Genomic DNA, 16623 nt, shown 5'->3' on the forward strand with positions numbered 1-16623 from the left:
GGCCGGGATCCGCGTGCTGCCAAAGTCGTTCTCATTGGCCGCGCCAACAAAGTTGCGGTCATACTGCTTAGCACGCATTTCGAGGGCTTTTTCAATGGTGCTGGCTTCGGTCACGAATTCGGCGACGGTTTTGGGCGGATTTCGGACAAGTCCAGCAAACAGTTCCTCCTTCACTCCGCGCATTAAGAAGCGCAACTTCTTTTCTTCCGTCATTTCGGGGTCCGCATGGCGAAAAAGCTGCTTCATCTCCTCAACGAAGATCACGACACCTTCGTTGGGGTGTTGCGTGCGTGTTTCCAACAAAAGGGCGGCTCTTTCTTTCCGCACGACGGTAGTGAAGGTCTTAGTGAACTCGCTTTTGAACTGAGCCCAGTTTGTCAAGGAGCTCTCGTGGTTCTCGAACCAAGTGCGAGCCGAATCTTCCAAGTAAAAGAAAACGTGCCGGAACGTTTCTGTGTCGTCCCACCTGTTGAATTTCCGGACGCGCTCTAGTTTCTCCAACCATTCTTCTGGGTCTTCTGCGGGGGCTCCTCGGAATGATGGTGGTTCCCGTGGCTGCTGCAGAACGACAGGAGGATTGGCTTGGTTGAGCATGGTGCTGGTTGCGACGTTTTTCTTCTTCGTCTTCTCCGGTAGTAGACCGAACTCGGGTGGTAAATCTTGCACGCGGAGGCTGGCTCTTGTTGGACTGGCTTGGCGGCTTCCAGAGGTTGTAGTGGGCATGAAGGGTGCGTACCCAGCACCTCCACCAGATGTCACGAAGCCAAGGACGACGCAGTTGTCTTGCAGGAGAAACAAGTTTATTGGAGCGAACTTGTGCTCCCCTAACAACTCAAAAGAATACAGAGGCGGCGAAGCAGCGGTCAACAAAGTGACTTGCGTCAGCGAGCGTCGCAGAATCGAATACCCCGGCGTCTGCTCTGCAGGCTTTTTAACTTTCGGCGCGCGTGGTTCTGGAACCGTCGATTCGCATCGAGAACATTGTAGATGCAAGAAGATTATTCCGGGATGTTCACGTTAGATCGGAATGCTCTCCCTATCTGAACAGATAACACATGCGGCTCAGAAAGAAAGAATGGAACACGCGCTTCCCTTGGCACGGAGATAACACAGACCGGCGCAGCCGGGCGGTAAAAGCAAAACACAAATAAACAAACCCAATGCATGGTTCGCGGCAATATGAAAGAGCGTCCCGTGGGCGTCGCATGAGCGACGTAGCGAGGGGATATACGGTGGGGCGCAGTATATGGCATTTAGTGGGAAACGGAAAGGTATAGAGTGCCGTTCCTCCTCTTTCGTTAGGTGTTTATGCGGTGCTGGGAAGGTGATAGGTTCAAACTCATAGTGTTGAGTTATCTCGTGATATGTGATCAACGGCGTTGGCCTGTCCTGCTCACTTCCTGGCGCCCGGCGGAGTAACTCTCGGGACAACAGGTGGGTGGTTTCGTTGCCCGGGACGGCAGAGTGGGCGGGTGTCCATATAATCATGATGTGTCTGTCTGGTGGACGCTGTCAGGCGCTTTGGTGGGTTGACATGTGAACTCGCCCGCGCGAGAAGTTACGGCACGCTTACTGCGAATCTGTGATGATGACTTAGGCTGTAGTTTGCGTTATGGCGAGAGTTATGGCCGCTTCTTCCGCTTTGTAAGGGGTCGTATCGGGTTAGGCTGGTGACGTGCTTATTGTGCTGGACAACCACGGCTGTCATTGATCTTGTGCCGGGGTCATTGAAAAGGGTGGGAGAAAGAATAGCACTTCGAGGACTGCCTCGGGTGATGTGGCTGCAGTCAGATGGGTGTCTACCCGAAAGCGAGCCACTCGGTAGAGAGAAAGGAGCGGTGTTGTACATGCGGCAGCCGCAGGCCAGATAAGCAAGCTGGAACAGGGTCTGGTCATGGCACACACCGTCAAAGGCCTCACGGGCAGCTAACTTGTTCAGCCTCTGTGGGACGACTGTAGACGTATATTCATTTTTTACGGTGAATTGCAGAACGGTATGGCGAGGAATATGTGACGCAGTGGAACTTCGAGTCATGGAACGAGCCAGACCACAAGAGCTACGGAAGCAACTTTACAGATCAAGGTGATTTCTCGCTATACTAGGCCGTGAAAAAGCCGGTTATTTGTTCATTTCATTATGTAGCACCATAACTTAGCTTCTATAGGCAAATGCAGAGCAGAGCTGATGTTTCTTACAGTTTTTGGTAGCCTACAGGGCCTATCTGTTGGTTCGCCAATTGTTTTTTATGCAACATCTTCATTCATACGTAGTGCATCAAGTGTTCATACAAGATGACGCCCCGGAGTAAAACTTGTGGGGTACCGCGTGCTAAAAAACCGAAGAAATAACCCACGTAAACGCAAGGCAGATAGGCAGATGTTCGTTTTAAATACATGTATCAAGTTCACATGGGAATATTGTAAATATCTAAAACATGCAGGGTGATGAAAAGAAAGAGAATAAAAAACAAGGAACGGTACACTTTCCAGAGAAAGAAAAATGCGTTCTCTAGCACTGACAGTAAAAGACAATTGGCGATAATCATATGCAGTCATCAATGGCTCAACTGAATCTGCAAGCATCCACTTGTCACTCACTTCATAAGCTGTGGGAGCGCGAAGGGGGATGTCGTATACGAGAGCCCCTGTGCCTGCTTGTGTTCCCGGTTTATAGGCACGGCGAGTAGTTATTGACGGCCACACGAGGAACATCCGACGTAAGGCGTGGTGCGTGGAGGACATGCGAGAGATCTGGTCAAGTGAAAATTACTCTATGTTTGCGTATTCTTTGGGAAAAAAAAGCTTTGCGAACCAGATCAAGTAACTCGGAGAGTCCTAGCTTGCGAATGCCGTCATTTCAACCGCTGACCAGGATTAGAACGATGAATGGCGCGAAGAAGCTTTTTCACGAAGGGATAGGCCCGTGGCCAGGTACTTCGTCGCACGGCATAGACCATAATGGCGCCGCGTAAACCATGCTCGGCAGGTTTGTGCAACTACTACGACGCTTGCTCCGAGGGCCTTCGCGAGGCAAACCCTGGTCTGCGTCTCGGAGGGCCGGCCGAGAACATGGCCTCGAACCACCGGTCGCCCATGGCCTGGGCGCTGCTCGACCACTGCGAACGGAGCGGCGCGCGCCTCGACTTCGTCTCTATCCACCAGAAGGTATACGCTCGAGCTGAAACAAACCGGAAACGCTGCGATGGTCTGTGTTCTTATATATGACTGGGTTTGCCAGAACTCAGTTTTTATTTTGGAAAAATTCGGCATACCTTTTTTTCGGTTATGGTCCAACAATGAGCATCCCAGGGATTTTTTTTAGATTGCGGGGGGGGGGGGTTGAATAGTTATTTACATTTAAGCCTATCCATTTTTAATATCCATACGTGGGGTATATTTATTCAGAGCACTGTATATTGCAGTGTTTTGGTTTATCATTCGCGATCGTGTTCGAACCTGAACGATTAGAAGCAAGTAAAAATCATTGCGAAGTTATACAATAGAAGCTTCTTTTTAATTCACCCCCCCCCCCCCCCCCCAAATCTAGACCTTTTGTGCTAGGCCGAGGGATACCGAGGGCGGTACTTTATGGTGAGGGCGAGAGTGTCGTCTCGCGGTATTTTTCATATTCCGCGGGGTTTCTTTATAAGCCAGGATAAATGATTGCGCAATTAGATCCTTGCCGGAAATAATGTAGTTAGATGCCTCTCGTTGGTACCTACAGGTGCCTCATTGACACTTTATAGATCGGGTCAGTACTTCTCAAGTTAGATAATCTTTTACAATAATTAAGTAATCTCATTAAGGAAATATACTGGACGTTACTCCTTTCTACTAGGAACATTATGCCCTAGGTTTCCTTCGAGTAACCCCATTGCTCTTTTTTAAAAACTTGGTGCATGATAGCTGGGAAAACCAGTATACATGGGCTGTATACGAAAGTGTGAGGCTCTGGACGCGTTTGGATGGGGTTTGAAACCTGATAACGGCAGCGCAACAGAAAGCATGTTTGTTTCTGAAAATTTTTCAGATAAAACAGGAAAAACGAATTGCCAAGCGCTTGTACACATAGACGGCTAGATAAGCAACCTGAGCGACCGGCGCGCATTGCTTCACTGGTCGTCATGGGAAGATCGGGAAGTAAGAACGTGCGTAGGCTGAAAAGGCAACAGAGTATAGTAAATAACCGAGGTCAACGGGGTGGCGTAAAAATCTGCTGTAAACAGGTATTCGATAAATGCGGCATTACCATAAAATCAGTTGTGTACGAAAACACGGTTAGAACATTGGAGCAGATATTCGACAAAGGAAACCATGCTGACTAGTTGGTACCCGTTTTACTCTGACGCATACAAAAAAAAAAAAAGAGAACTGAGCCGGGTTTGTCGGGCACCATACGTTCAAGGACCACAGAGGAACGTCTTCACCACCACGGCACTTCACTTTGCAAGCTTTCCACTTTCCTCGCCCGGAGACTCTTGTCTTCTTCTAGGCCACAAGCACGGTCCACAAAATCAGCCTCCACGACAGGAGAGGCGACGGAGGGTTAAGAGAACAGCGATGGCCACGTAGGAATCAGCGAGTGGGGGAAGGGGGAGTTCGATGATGGAAAAAGGAAAGAATGACGATGATTGCCATTACTTGCCGCGACGACCAAGTTTGTGCCGGGACCATGCGTGTGTAGAGGTGCCCTCTTACTCGGAGTGCTCCCGCTCCAAATCCACGCGGCCGGGCCATTCTGCCTTGGAGCCGGCGAAGAGGCCGTTGACGACGCCATCTCCGCCTCCCCGGGCTGCATTGGCCGCCGAGTGCGCTGGTGCACTGGCCTGCTGCGCGAGGGACCTCGGTTCGATGGTGCTCGCAACCAGCACGCTCTTCTCCACGGCGCGCATGTACTTGTCGATGCGGTTGTAGTGCCTCCACGGATCCACCAGCAGCTCACACAGTCGCTGGACGGTGAACGGGGCCCCATCGAAGCGGTCGATGGCCTCCAAGATGAAGTCTTTCATTTCCTCGTAGTTGAATGGTGGCACGTTAGGCATGGCTGGCACTTCATCCGACGGCCACACCACCCAGTGAGCATCGTCCATCACCAGTTCCAGTTTGCGACGTAGAAGGGGTCTCACCTTGTCCCATGGAAACACCGTGTCTCCGGTCTTTGCGACATGAGCGAGGTATTCCTCGAGCAGCAAAGGGATCTGAGCCGGCTGCTGGTTGGCGAAATTTGTTAGCTCGTCCAAGACAGCCTCTTTGCTGGTGTTCATTTTGCTCTGTCGCGGGGTCCCCTCTTACTCGTTGCAGCTCTCCCAGATTCGAGCAGAAGCACACACCACCGGCAGCTGTTGGCCTCCTACGACGACGAGCCGAGCTTCACATCGGGCTAGAGAAAAAGAACCAGAACCGAGGCAGTCGGTGGAATTCCGTCACGAGCCTAGGTGGCAATGATGATGACGGCCATGACGACGAAGATATCGACGATGATGATGGTGATGACGACGACAATAATGATGATGATGATGAGATGCGTTTGGAACGTGCCCGAAGAACAGATTTGCCCCGTCTAAATCGTTGGCTCTGCTCGGTTGGAGGTTGTGGGTTTAATTTAATTTAATGTCCAGAAAATAATATTGTTACGGGAAAGCAACAAGCAAGATAAATGCTAGTGTATTTGGCGAGAACCTAACAGCTCGAACCAGACAGTAGCTCGCGAGTCTCAACCGGGCACCGAGCCTCGTCTTCCTCTTTGTTGCCTTCGACATTGCCAGGGACGTTGGCCAATCGCCTTGATTCGCCATAGAATCTGCAGTAGCTGCCTCGGTGCGTAGCCAAGCTGTACTGGCAAATCTATTTGCGACAATATAGGTGTGGTAATACGAAAGTTGACTGTGTTTTTTGTGACTGTGAGTACTGCCAAAACGAAGCACATCTAATACCAATTCAACGCGTGATTGCTGTCTCGTAGTATGAATCAGTACTGACACCTGGTACGAGGTAATTATATTCATCCAGCACAGTAAATATATTTTATTACCCATGTTAGCGTGCCGCCTCATTTCTTGGCTATTTATATTGTTTAAGGTATCTTTATACTGATTGTCTTCAAAGAGCAGGGCGACGTCTTCTTAACATCTCAAGTGGCCCAAATATCCTTAACTTCTCCCAAAAAAGCTTCCTACAGCCTACAGTCTACAATATAACCTCGCACGGTCGGTCTTTTTATGTGCCGTCCATGAATTGAACGCCGAAAATCGCACTTGGACGCCTAAATTGCCCTTCTCTGCTACCCCGTTCTCAAAAATTGGGCCCATCTCCCCGCGAGGGGGACTCGAGTAAATGCGTCGCATAGGGGGTGGGTGTATTACGTTAACGTTTAGTGTTTGGGGAGTTGGTGGTAGTGAATGCGTTGTATCAGCAGCTTCTTGACGTAGTTTGAATGAGTCAAGGATATAAGGCGCGTTCGTAGCCTTCCATTCTGTGTCGGCTTTGTGGTGCAGTGGGTAGAGCACCATGTACCTTGCGTTCCGCCCGCAGGGTCGTGGGATCGAAACCAGGCGCCGGTAAGTATTATTTTTTTATATAGTGTAGGGGGAGGGGTGCGGACTACTACGGACGCCTAGAACGGGTGACATCGTGAGTTAAAGAAATGCTCTGCCTTTAAAACCAACTGTGCAGCAGAAAGGCCAGACGGTCTGTTCCTTGACGCATCCCTTCCACCGCGGCGGCAGACGAAGACATGCAACGAATCAAATGCACGCTCCGTAACTTAGCAAAACCTCTGCGGACTCAGTGTCGGGGTTCCCCATCCATACTTCTGACCCCTAGAATGACCCCGCAACTTCCGTAATTCCGACCATAACGCACCCGCGCGTCGCACGCTCTAATTCGACAATTACCCTCGTTATCTAGAAACAAGACATTCCGCCGGTTTAACACGAGAAACGGAGGAAAACCTCCGGCAAAAGCGACAATCGCTCCTCCCTTGCGTACTTACGGGGAAAAACACAAGGACGAGTGAAAAATGCTCGTGCGGCGGCCATTTGCACCTCTCATACAATATCAAATCCCGGCCGTCATAAACACGATGAAACACCACTACGCGAAACGAGCCAAGCAGCAACGATAATTGAGCTGCCGGCGGTTTTCATAAATTGAGGTACTCGAAAGAAAAATCGCGCGTTTGTGTCTTTCTATAAGATTTACTCTATAAAGCTAAACCAATTCTAAAACGTCATCTCGTTTCTGCTCCCGCCTACAACTTTGCACAAATTTTCACACGTACAAAGTAGGGGTTCCTAACTGCCGTGCAAACCCCTGCTTTTATTCGTTCGTGTCCGAGACCTGCGATGACTGGCACCTCCTCCCCGCCTTCATTGCCAGCATTCAGAATCCAACATCGTTCAAAATGGCTTTTGTTACTGTTTATAAATTGTCACCCACCCCTATCTGTAATGCCTGTGGTCTTTGAGAGTATTTAAATAAATAAATAAAATAACAGCCAATCTTCAGTCCAAGCCGCGCTCAAACACACACTACATGTCTTCCTTGGGAACTGGGAAAAAAGTTAACGGATTGAGGGCTTCGCGACAATATAATAATAATAATAATAATAATAATAATAATAATAATAATAATAATAATAATAATAATAATAATAATAATAATAAAACTTTATTTCTGTTTCATTCTATTATATGACCGTTATTTCGTGCGACTGCAAACCAGCGCTTCTATTATTTAATTGTTGCGTGCGGTGTCATTTCCGAAGGCAGCTCCTATGAAACGCCTGCATAAAACGTAAACTTGCTCTATTTGAAAACGACCACTTTATCATTGACATTTTGTCCCCAAACAAAACGCCCCTCTATGCTGTTATGCGTAGATACTCTGACGTGACATTCCACGAGATGTGGGGTTTGTGAACGTTAAACTGGCCTCAAGCGCTAACTCCTGGCCCCCCGCAATCATTGGTCTACCAACACTCCGGCTGTTCACACTTGTGACAACCTGTTTTCGTTGTTAATAAGCAAACGGACGCAAACAATTGTGGTGACAGAGTACACCACGTCATGTTTAATGATTCTGCCGATGATAGTACAGCGGGCGGAGTCAACGGGCTGCCATAGAATTTTGCGATAAACTGAAATACGATAAATTAAAGATAGCGATAAATAAGTTGTGCGCGTAAACACAGCTGAAGCATTAAAGCATATGTTCAGTAATGGAAACCGTACTGATATGCTAGTTGGTACCCCTTTATTCACACACACGCATACACGCACGCGCACGCACACGCACACGCACACGCACACGCACACGCACACGCACACGCACACGCGCGCGCACACACACACACGCACACGCACACGCACACGCGCGCGCACACACACACACGCACACGCACACGCACACGCACACACGCACGCACATACACACACACACGCACACACAAAAGAAAAGAAATCGAACCGAGTTCGTCAACACAGAAACATCTTCGCCAAAGCCGCACTCCACTTCGCAAGGCATGTTCGCCGCATCTGCAGCCGTGGGAGCCCATCTCAAGCTTCCCCGCCCAGCGAATCTTGCCCCAAGCACGGTCCACAAAGTCAGCGTGCACGGTAGGAGCCGCAATGGGGACGTTATGGGAAAAGTGATGCTCAGGTAGGAACCAGCGAGGCGTCGATGATGGAAAAAAGAATGACGATGAGTACCATTAGTAGCTGGGATGACCAAGTTTGCATCCGGACCATGCGTGGGTAGAAGTTTCCTCTTACTCGCAGTGTTCGCGCTCCCAATCCACGCGGTCGTGCCATTCTGCCCAGTTGCCGGCGAAGCGGCCGTTGATGGAGCCATCTCCGCCACTACGGGCTGCACTGGCCGCCGGGCACGCTGGTGCATTGGCCTGCTGCGCGAGGGACCTCGGTTCGATGGTGCTCACAACCAGCACGCTCTTCTCCACGGCACGCATGTACTTGTCGATGCGGTTGTAGTTCCTCCACGGATCCACCAGCAGCTCACACAGCCGCTGGACGGTGAACGGCGCCCCGTCGAAGCGGTCAATGGCCTCCAAGATGAAGTCTTTCATTTCCTCGTAGTTGAATGGCGGCACATTGGGCAGGGCTGGCACTTCATCTGTTGTCGACACCGTGCGAAATTCCTCCATCACCAGTTCCAGTTTGCGACGCAAGAGTGGCCTCACCTTGTCCCATGGAAACACCGTGTCTCCGGTCTTCGCGACGTAAGCGAGGTATTCCTCGAGCAGATAAGGGATCTGAGCCGGCTGTCGGTTGGCGAAATTTGTTAGCCCGTCGAGGACAGCCTCCTTGCTGGGGTCCATTTCTCTCCGTCGCGAGATCCGCTCTTTCTCGTTGGGGCTCTTCCAGATTCGAGCACCTACACACAACACGGGTAGCCTCTTACGACAACGAGTTGAGCTTCACATCGGACTGGAGAAAAATTCCCCGCATTTCCCCGAGGGGAAGAATGTGAAAGTGCGAATGCAGGAGTTGAATTTGCGCGGTTCGGTAATGTTCGCGAAAGAGAGATCACACACACACACACAACTACAAAGAAAGAAAGATGCATTTATTCACAGACACCTATTTGTGTTGTCGTTGTACTTGATTGCTAGAGCGGATCTCAGCTTTGAAATTTCGTGTCAGTACTCCTTTAAGCAGGTGCATTAGCCCTTCTCACGCCCGATTCTTGGCAATCCCCCACGTGGGTATGTGCCATGTCAGCGGCCTGGCAGCGCGCGCCCATCTCCCCCCGTTGCCAAGGAAGACGAGGAGATTCCTGGCCAATCCCCCACGTGGGTATGCTATGCGGACATCGCCGGTGGACGCAGGTTCAGGGTCGCTTAAGAAGTGCATTCGCACTTAACTGGCCAATCCCCCACGTGGGTATGTTATGCGGACATCGCCGGTGGACGCAGGTTCAGGGTCGCTTAAGAAGTGCATTGCACTTAAAAATTACCGAGGCAGCCAGCGGAATTCGGTCGCGAACCTATATCTGAGGATGATGCGGATGATGATTAGGATTATGATGATGATGGTGATGATGTCCCAGATGCGTTTCGGAGCGTACCACAAGAAGGAGTTAGTCAGGACTAAAGCATTGACTGTTACTCGGTCGGAGCTTGCGTTTATTTTATTTTGCAGAAAAAAATATATATATAGGGCGCGAAACAAAGACGCATTGCGATGAATCCAGAATTACCAAATAATTATGTCTACCCTAGCAATTCAAGCGACCTATCCAAGAAATATGACACGAATTAAATTATAACCTCTTTTTACGTAACCTAGATTCGCGGCCCCCGAAGACAATAAGTGGCATATTCCGCCCCAAAAGGGATAAATTAATTGGCTCCTCCAAAAGCAATGGTCTAGCTTCGGAGACGTGGCGGGAATGGAGAAAAAACTCTAAGACACCTAAGCACTCTTTATGATGTAGTGATTGCGAAAACATTTGTGTTGAACTGTGTGAGGGATATGCCGGTATTGTGTGCGCCTCCATGTACTACAGCGGCTGTAAATGTAGACGATGCAGAGTCCACCGCCGTGTACACCGCACTGATAAAATTGCTGGAACAAGTGTCACGCGGAAGGCAGCGCGTTCATTCTGTGCACTGTAGTGACATGGTTACTACGGTGGGTCGTGTCCTTCGGTGGCGCGCATGTGTTCTCTGATTGTCATCGCCATCATCAACATCATCCTTTTCTGTCTGAGTCATTTTCTTCCTCTTTCGCACTTTGCGCCAATCGCCCATGTGGTGGTGGTAACACGCATTTATTTTAGCTACAAAGGATGCAGCGACGACATATTTGTCTAGGAGAGACGGGGTAGCTTATGGGAATTGGGGAAGAAGTTTGAAATATCCAATGGGGTACGAAACTAAAGGAAATGGTGGAGGCCGGAACCGGAGGTAGTGAAGTAAAAATGGGATATCTACCGGGACAAGAAAGTAGAACGGCTGAAAGGGGTGCAAGCAAACACCAAGCAGAAAAGCGAAGAATGGATGGCACAAATACGGAAGGACAAAAGCGCATCAAAGAAGTTTTGGAACCATGTAAAATTACTAAGCTCAAGAAACGATATCCATCAAAAATTCTTGATTGATGAAGAGGAGAAACATTTAGAAGGAGAGCACGTGTTGACGCATATTCATGGAGTAATTAGTGAGAAGTTTAGGGAAATAGGGGTAGGGAAGCCTGCACCGATAACATTAGCGCCATGGAGGACTGCGGGAAGGGAAGTAAATTTGAGCAATCTTGATTGGAAAAAGGCAGAGCAGGAGGTTTCCCCCACGGGCCTGGACGGAATACTACATTCGCCAAACAGGGGCACGACGACAGCGACGAGCTCACCGTTCCTCTCCTCGCTGATGATATAAGGAGCATCATACGGAAACTAAGTGAGCAATGGTCTGCAGAGGCGTGGTTTGATGAAGACACGAAGCGGTCATTGCTGTACGCAATAGACCCAGCCTTACAGTTCCGTTTGAATGTGGAGCTGTCAAGAAATTTAGAAGCTCTGCTTCACCGTATGCGACTCGGGGTGGCTTATACAAAGTCGTTTCTGTTTCGAATTCGCTGTGCAAACTCACCATCCTGTGCGTGCGGAGCGCCCGAGGAAGATGTTTTCCACGTGATGCTAGACTGCCCATTATATTCACGGCAAAGACGTGAACTTTTCAACAAAATCCCATTAGATAACCGTCGTGTGGTGTGTTTAGCATCTTTACTAGGACCATGACCTGATGCGGGGCTTCAAAATAAGGTTGTTCGTGCCCTGAATGTGTTTTTTACCTTAACAGGACTAGCGACAAAGTATTAGGTGGCATATTAGATTTTTATCGTGACTCAGTGACCACCAACACAGGAGGACATTTTACAGACAACTTTTTGTACTCACGAAATTGTTGTGCACAGTGGACTAGTATAGCTGGGCCTATAACCCTGTATTGGTGTAATGGAGTAGCCGGGAGCAGATTCGCTTCCAACCTCTCCACTCAATAAACCAGTTAAACCACCGCCATCATATATACGCTACTAGCAGAAACGTTCACTGCTACTCACCTAATCGCTGCTTGCGGAATTGCCATGCTCAAATTTTCCTACCTCTAATACCCGTATCCAAGTCGAAGGTCACAAGCAAAGAACGGGGGGACTTAGCGCGAAAAAGACGAGGACGGTGGCAGACGAGACAGGCGCTTTACGAGGTTCACCTGCCGAGGTTCACCTGCAGTCAGCTAATATCATAGAGCTGTAACTTTCAGTTTACACATCATCAACAAGCTGTCGCGCTCGCTTGCACGGTATCTATATCACTGATAATTAGTTTACCAATGTTTTAATTACATGGTAAAACCATTTCTTTTTAAGTGATCATTGCATGCTCTTTGCATTTATCGGGCCACCAAACAAACAGACAAAAAAGAATCGCTAGCATAGGTTTCAGGGGGAATTGTGGAAACTTAGTTCTTGTCTCCTTTTAGACCAAAATTTTCGATTCAGGGTCTCTGCCTGCCTGCAAAGTACCCTGGAACGCACTGATCTGTCGATTCTTCAAAAGTGGTACCTTTGATAGCACGAAATTAAAAACTTGTAGTTACAGATGCTTAGACTCGGGTGGTGTTTTTAAAGCACCATCACTTGTCGAACTGGGCAGCATTTTGAAAAGCCTGCACTAATCTGAAAGAATTGAACCACGTGTTCTTTGAGTTCATTCATTGAGTGACGACACTTGCGAGAGAAATTCTGAAGATTGGATACAGTGGAAACACGTTGACTAATAATGTTAAAAATTTCTGACATTTAATGATTACTATTCAGAAAATTTTGGTTGCAGCGCTTTAGTGAGCAACAATTTTGGTCCTTTCTTGGATTTTATTGATTTTTTGTTTTGCCCCAGCTTAGTGAGGAGGAGCGTGCTCTTGTTGAAGAGCCAATCACGCCAAGTGAACTAGAGACCGCTATACAAGGCACTGTGAGAACCAATAAATCCTTAGGTTGAGACGGCCTTAGTGCGTAACTCTATCAATAGTTTTATACCCTCCTTGTGTCTGTTTCGTTCACAGTGTTTATACAAGCCTATGAGCTGGGTGCCCTCCCTTCTACGTTTTACGTTGCTCAGGCGGCACTGGTACCCGAAACCACGGAAGAAATGATTTTGAAAACTGTCGATCTCTTCGTGCAATGTCCATTACAAAATTTCTGCAAAAATTTTATCACGTATGCTGCAGCTTGTCATTAGTACTCTTGGATGGAACCAGCGCAGACAATACGGGACGCAGAGAAGATCACACAGGAAAGACGCTGGTCTAACAAGGGGCTTTTATTAGGATGAAAAGAAATATATCGGCAAAAGAAACCACACACCCAAACAACAACAAAAAACAAAAAATAAAGACGCAAAAACCACGGCGTAAAAAGGTACTAAAAATCTTGCTTGATTTGTCTGTCATAGGAATCGGTAAAACACGCAAGGGAAATGCACAGCGAAATCTGCAGCTGAGCATGATTTCCGGGTCTGCGGCTGTCTTGTGGGTGTGCTTGGCGAGCCACGTCCTGCTGGAAGGTCGCTTCGGCGAACGTGGGCTGTCGTCATGACGTCAGCGAAATCGTTGTGTATACCCCCATAAAACACTTTCGTGTGAAAATGTAAAACCCGAAAACGAACAACCCAAGTATAACGTACTCTTTAGTACTAAGGGTTGCTTCCCCACAAAAAGACGCTGTGTGCAGGGGTGCACCCTTTACAGGCCGCTTGCTCCGTTGTACTGGCGTCATTTCCATGACGGATATGATGTCGGTGAAATCTTTGTGTGTCCAGGAATAAACACTTTCGTCTTAAAAACGACATCGAAAAAAGCGAGCTAATACAGGCTCCAAAAAGCAATTATGAGTCCCTCAGATATGCAATCTGTTTAAAATGGAGCAACACGCTCGCCTGGCTTATGCACGTGTCTTCCCTGTCTGCAATGTGAAAATCTTCAACAACTTCACGTGTAATCTGCCGATTATGTTTCCACAAAATGATAGGGCCTTGTAGATTCGGTGAGCAGCCATATTGAATACAGTGTAAAGACAAGTGAGAGGAGGCCGCACCTTTCAATGACAACTGGTGCTCCCGTAAACGCTCATTCAGGCACCGGCCCGTTTGGCCCACATACGTTCGCCCAGACGACAGGGGAATACTATTAACAACACCCGTGGCGCACGCAACCTGTTTGACACCGCAGCCTACGACTTGTTTATCAGGACTGCTCTTAGTCCTACTATCAACTTTGTCCTTAATAGTCATTAATAGCCTAATTGATGCATATCAAACATGTGAAATTTGATGTCGAAGTACACAGGCAAATATTTGTATTGCTCATTCAACATTATAATGGGTTCCAGAAAAAGGAAGCAAGTGGCACTGGTACCAGAAGACCTTGCAAAAGCGTTTGATTGATTTCTACATAGTTTTCTGTTTTATGTACTGAAACATGCGGGTATTGGGGATGTCTTAATCGGGGTATTGTGTTATAAAAACTGTACTACAGAGCTAATTAATAATTTGGAGGTTTCTTCTCTTGTTCGCATTAAATCTACCACTTGTCAAGGGTGGTCATTCGTCATCATCATCACCAGCCTATCTACGGCCACTGCAGGGCAAAGGCCTCTCCCATTAATCTCCAATTACCCCGGTCCTATCTCCATCATTATTTGGCTTATACTTCTTACACCGTGGTTTTGATATATTGCAAAATACAAACGTAAAATGTTTTTCACTGTGGCACTGTGACGCCAGAATATTAGCTGTGACGCCAAGGAAGACATTGCCTGCTTTTCTAATGATAAGAGAAGTGCTTTGGAAGCACTCAGTTGGACAAGGCATGTTTCAGGAGGGTCTGGCGGTGCCTTAAATCTAGAGAAGTCTAAGGGAATTTGGCTCGGCCACTGAGGTACTCGGCCAAGGTGTTTTGGAGGAATTACATGGAGTCGTGAACAACTTGGGTACCTCAGAGTTCCCCTTAACCGCATTCGTAACAGTGGACCTCACTGGGAGTCAGCGCTATCGCGAATTGAGCATCAGACGCAATCGCGCATGCGTATTTACCGTGCTCGAGCGTGCAACGTTTTCCCCTTTGCAAAACTTGCCTACGTGCTGCAAGTCATCCACTGGGCTAAGAATAAAATGCAAGCGCTGCGTTGGCTGCTCGCCACCTGCGTCTGAAGGTAACGCTCTGAGCCCATGCAAAAAGATAATCCGCTCCTTTCCTTAGAGTCCGGAGGGCCGGAGCTTGTCCACATGTGTGTAAGCGAAACTGTTTCTGCTTTTTTTTTTTAGAAATATGGACCACCCTTTCGTACGGCTGGTGGTCCAACGTCGTTTGGGTGAACATTTGCCATTTGCATTCGCTCTAGTAGAACCGGCCATTTTATGTACCATCCATCGGCCGCACTTTCTGTGCCATAGACGTCGAATTTTTGGTTAGTATGTATAGTTTTTTTTTTCTTTCTTTATTTATTGGTCTTTACAAAAGTGGGAGGTTACCAGGGTAAAAGCCGTTCTGCGACGGCTCGAGGGTTCCTTGGCCACCCGCGGCAACGACTGGCGCCGATCACAAGCAAACACACACAGCCGGCATGAACAATTTCACGAAATATTCAAGATTACGGGAGAGCAATTATCAAAACAACACTTATACAGCTACAACTCCAACTGCAAGTACAATTAATACAGAAAAACGTTTACAAATACAAGCACTAAACAAGTTTACATCCTTTAGTCTCAAAGCTTCACATAAATAAAAAAAATCATAATATACTTTCCAGGAGTTTGCAAAAAATACAGGCACATCTTGTTCAGGTTGTAGAAGGGTGGAATAGAGAAAGAAATACAAGCATTTAGGAAACGATGCAAAAACTATATGGGGGTTCCGCGAAAATAATAAAAGACAAGACAGTTTTATAAAAATGCAATGACAGAAAGTAATAAAAGCACGTTCGTGTTAGGCAGTATATAAATCAGTTAAATAAACTTTGCTTAGCAATGTCAGCTCTATTCCCTGGCTATTAAACTGACTCACCAAACGTGGCAGGTTATTTGCAAGCATTTGCATTCCATAGTTTGTGCGAGATTTTGGAACCTTCCATTTCTCTGCTTTTCTAGTTTTGTAAGACAGTTCATTATTATGTAAATCAGCTATTTCAGTTAATAATGGATTATTCTTTTTAATGCTAATAGATAACTCTCTGGCTAGCCGATATTCGCAGATATCATGTACTCTCATAATTTTTAACTTCCTAAATAGTTGCGCGGTAGGCTCGGTATATTTCTTGTTTCCAATTATTCTGAGGACTCTTTTCTGAATATTTAGTAGTTTTGTTAGATTTGTTTCGGTAGTAGTACCCCAAACTAAATGACAGTAATTTAAGTAGGAAGCAAATAAGGCGTTATAAACCAGAAGTTTAACGGTCTCAGGCAGAAGGTGTCTGTTGCGGTTCAAAATGCCAGTAATTGAGCTCAACTTTTTCAATAGATAATTTACTTGGTCATCCCAGTGCATGGTTGCCGTAAAATAAACACCGAGTATTTTAACCGAATTTACTACTTCTATTTTTGATGACCTGA

At 47.5% G+C, this 16623-nt stretch overlaps 2 protein-coding genes across 3 annotated transcripts in view; one reads left to right on the forward strand and one right to left on the reverse strand.

The window, feature by feature from the left end:
- The window catches only part of Idua (alpha-L-iduronidase), a 114338-nt gene that overhangs the window by 27103 nt on the left and 70612 nt on the right, over positions 1-16623 (forward strand). For both annotated transcript variants that reach the window (XM_077687701.1, XM_077687702.1), the window contains exons 4-5: positions 1991-2083; positions 2987-3165. In XM_077687701.1, coding sequence (XP_077543827.1) covers positions 1991-2083; positions 2987-3165 — 272 coding nt within the window. The remainder of the gene's footprint in view (positions 1-1990; positions 2084-2986; positions 3166-16623) is intronic.
- Positions 8725-9334, reverse strand: LOC144142475 (serine/threonine-protein phosphatase 4 regulatory subunit 2-like). The gene has a single exon (XM_077674021.1). The coding sequence runs from the start codon at positions 9332-9334 to the stop codon at positions 8768-8770; it is 567 nt and encodes a 188-aa protein (XP_077530147.1). The 3' UTR covers positions 8725-8767.

Source organism: Haemaphysalis longicornis, unplaced genomic scaffold (assembly GCF_048455015.1).
Source record: "Haemaphysalis longicornis isolate Haplotype H1 unplaced genomic scaffold, Haemaphysalis longicornis Haplotype H1 scaffold_1, whole genome shotgun sequence".
Taxonomy (NCBI): Eukaryota; Metazoa; Arthropoda; class Arachnida; order Ixodida; family Ixodidae; genus Haemaphysalis; species Haemaphysalis longicornis.

Bases quoted from the DNA above. Each gene is read 5' to 3' on its own strand.
- LOC144142475 (XM_077674021.1), bottom strand. From the start codon at position 9,334: ATGGACCCCAGCAAGGAGGCTGTCCTCGACGGGCTAACAAATTTCGCC.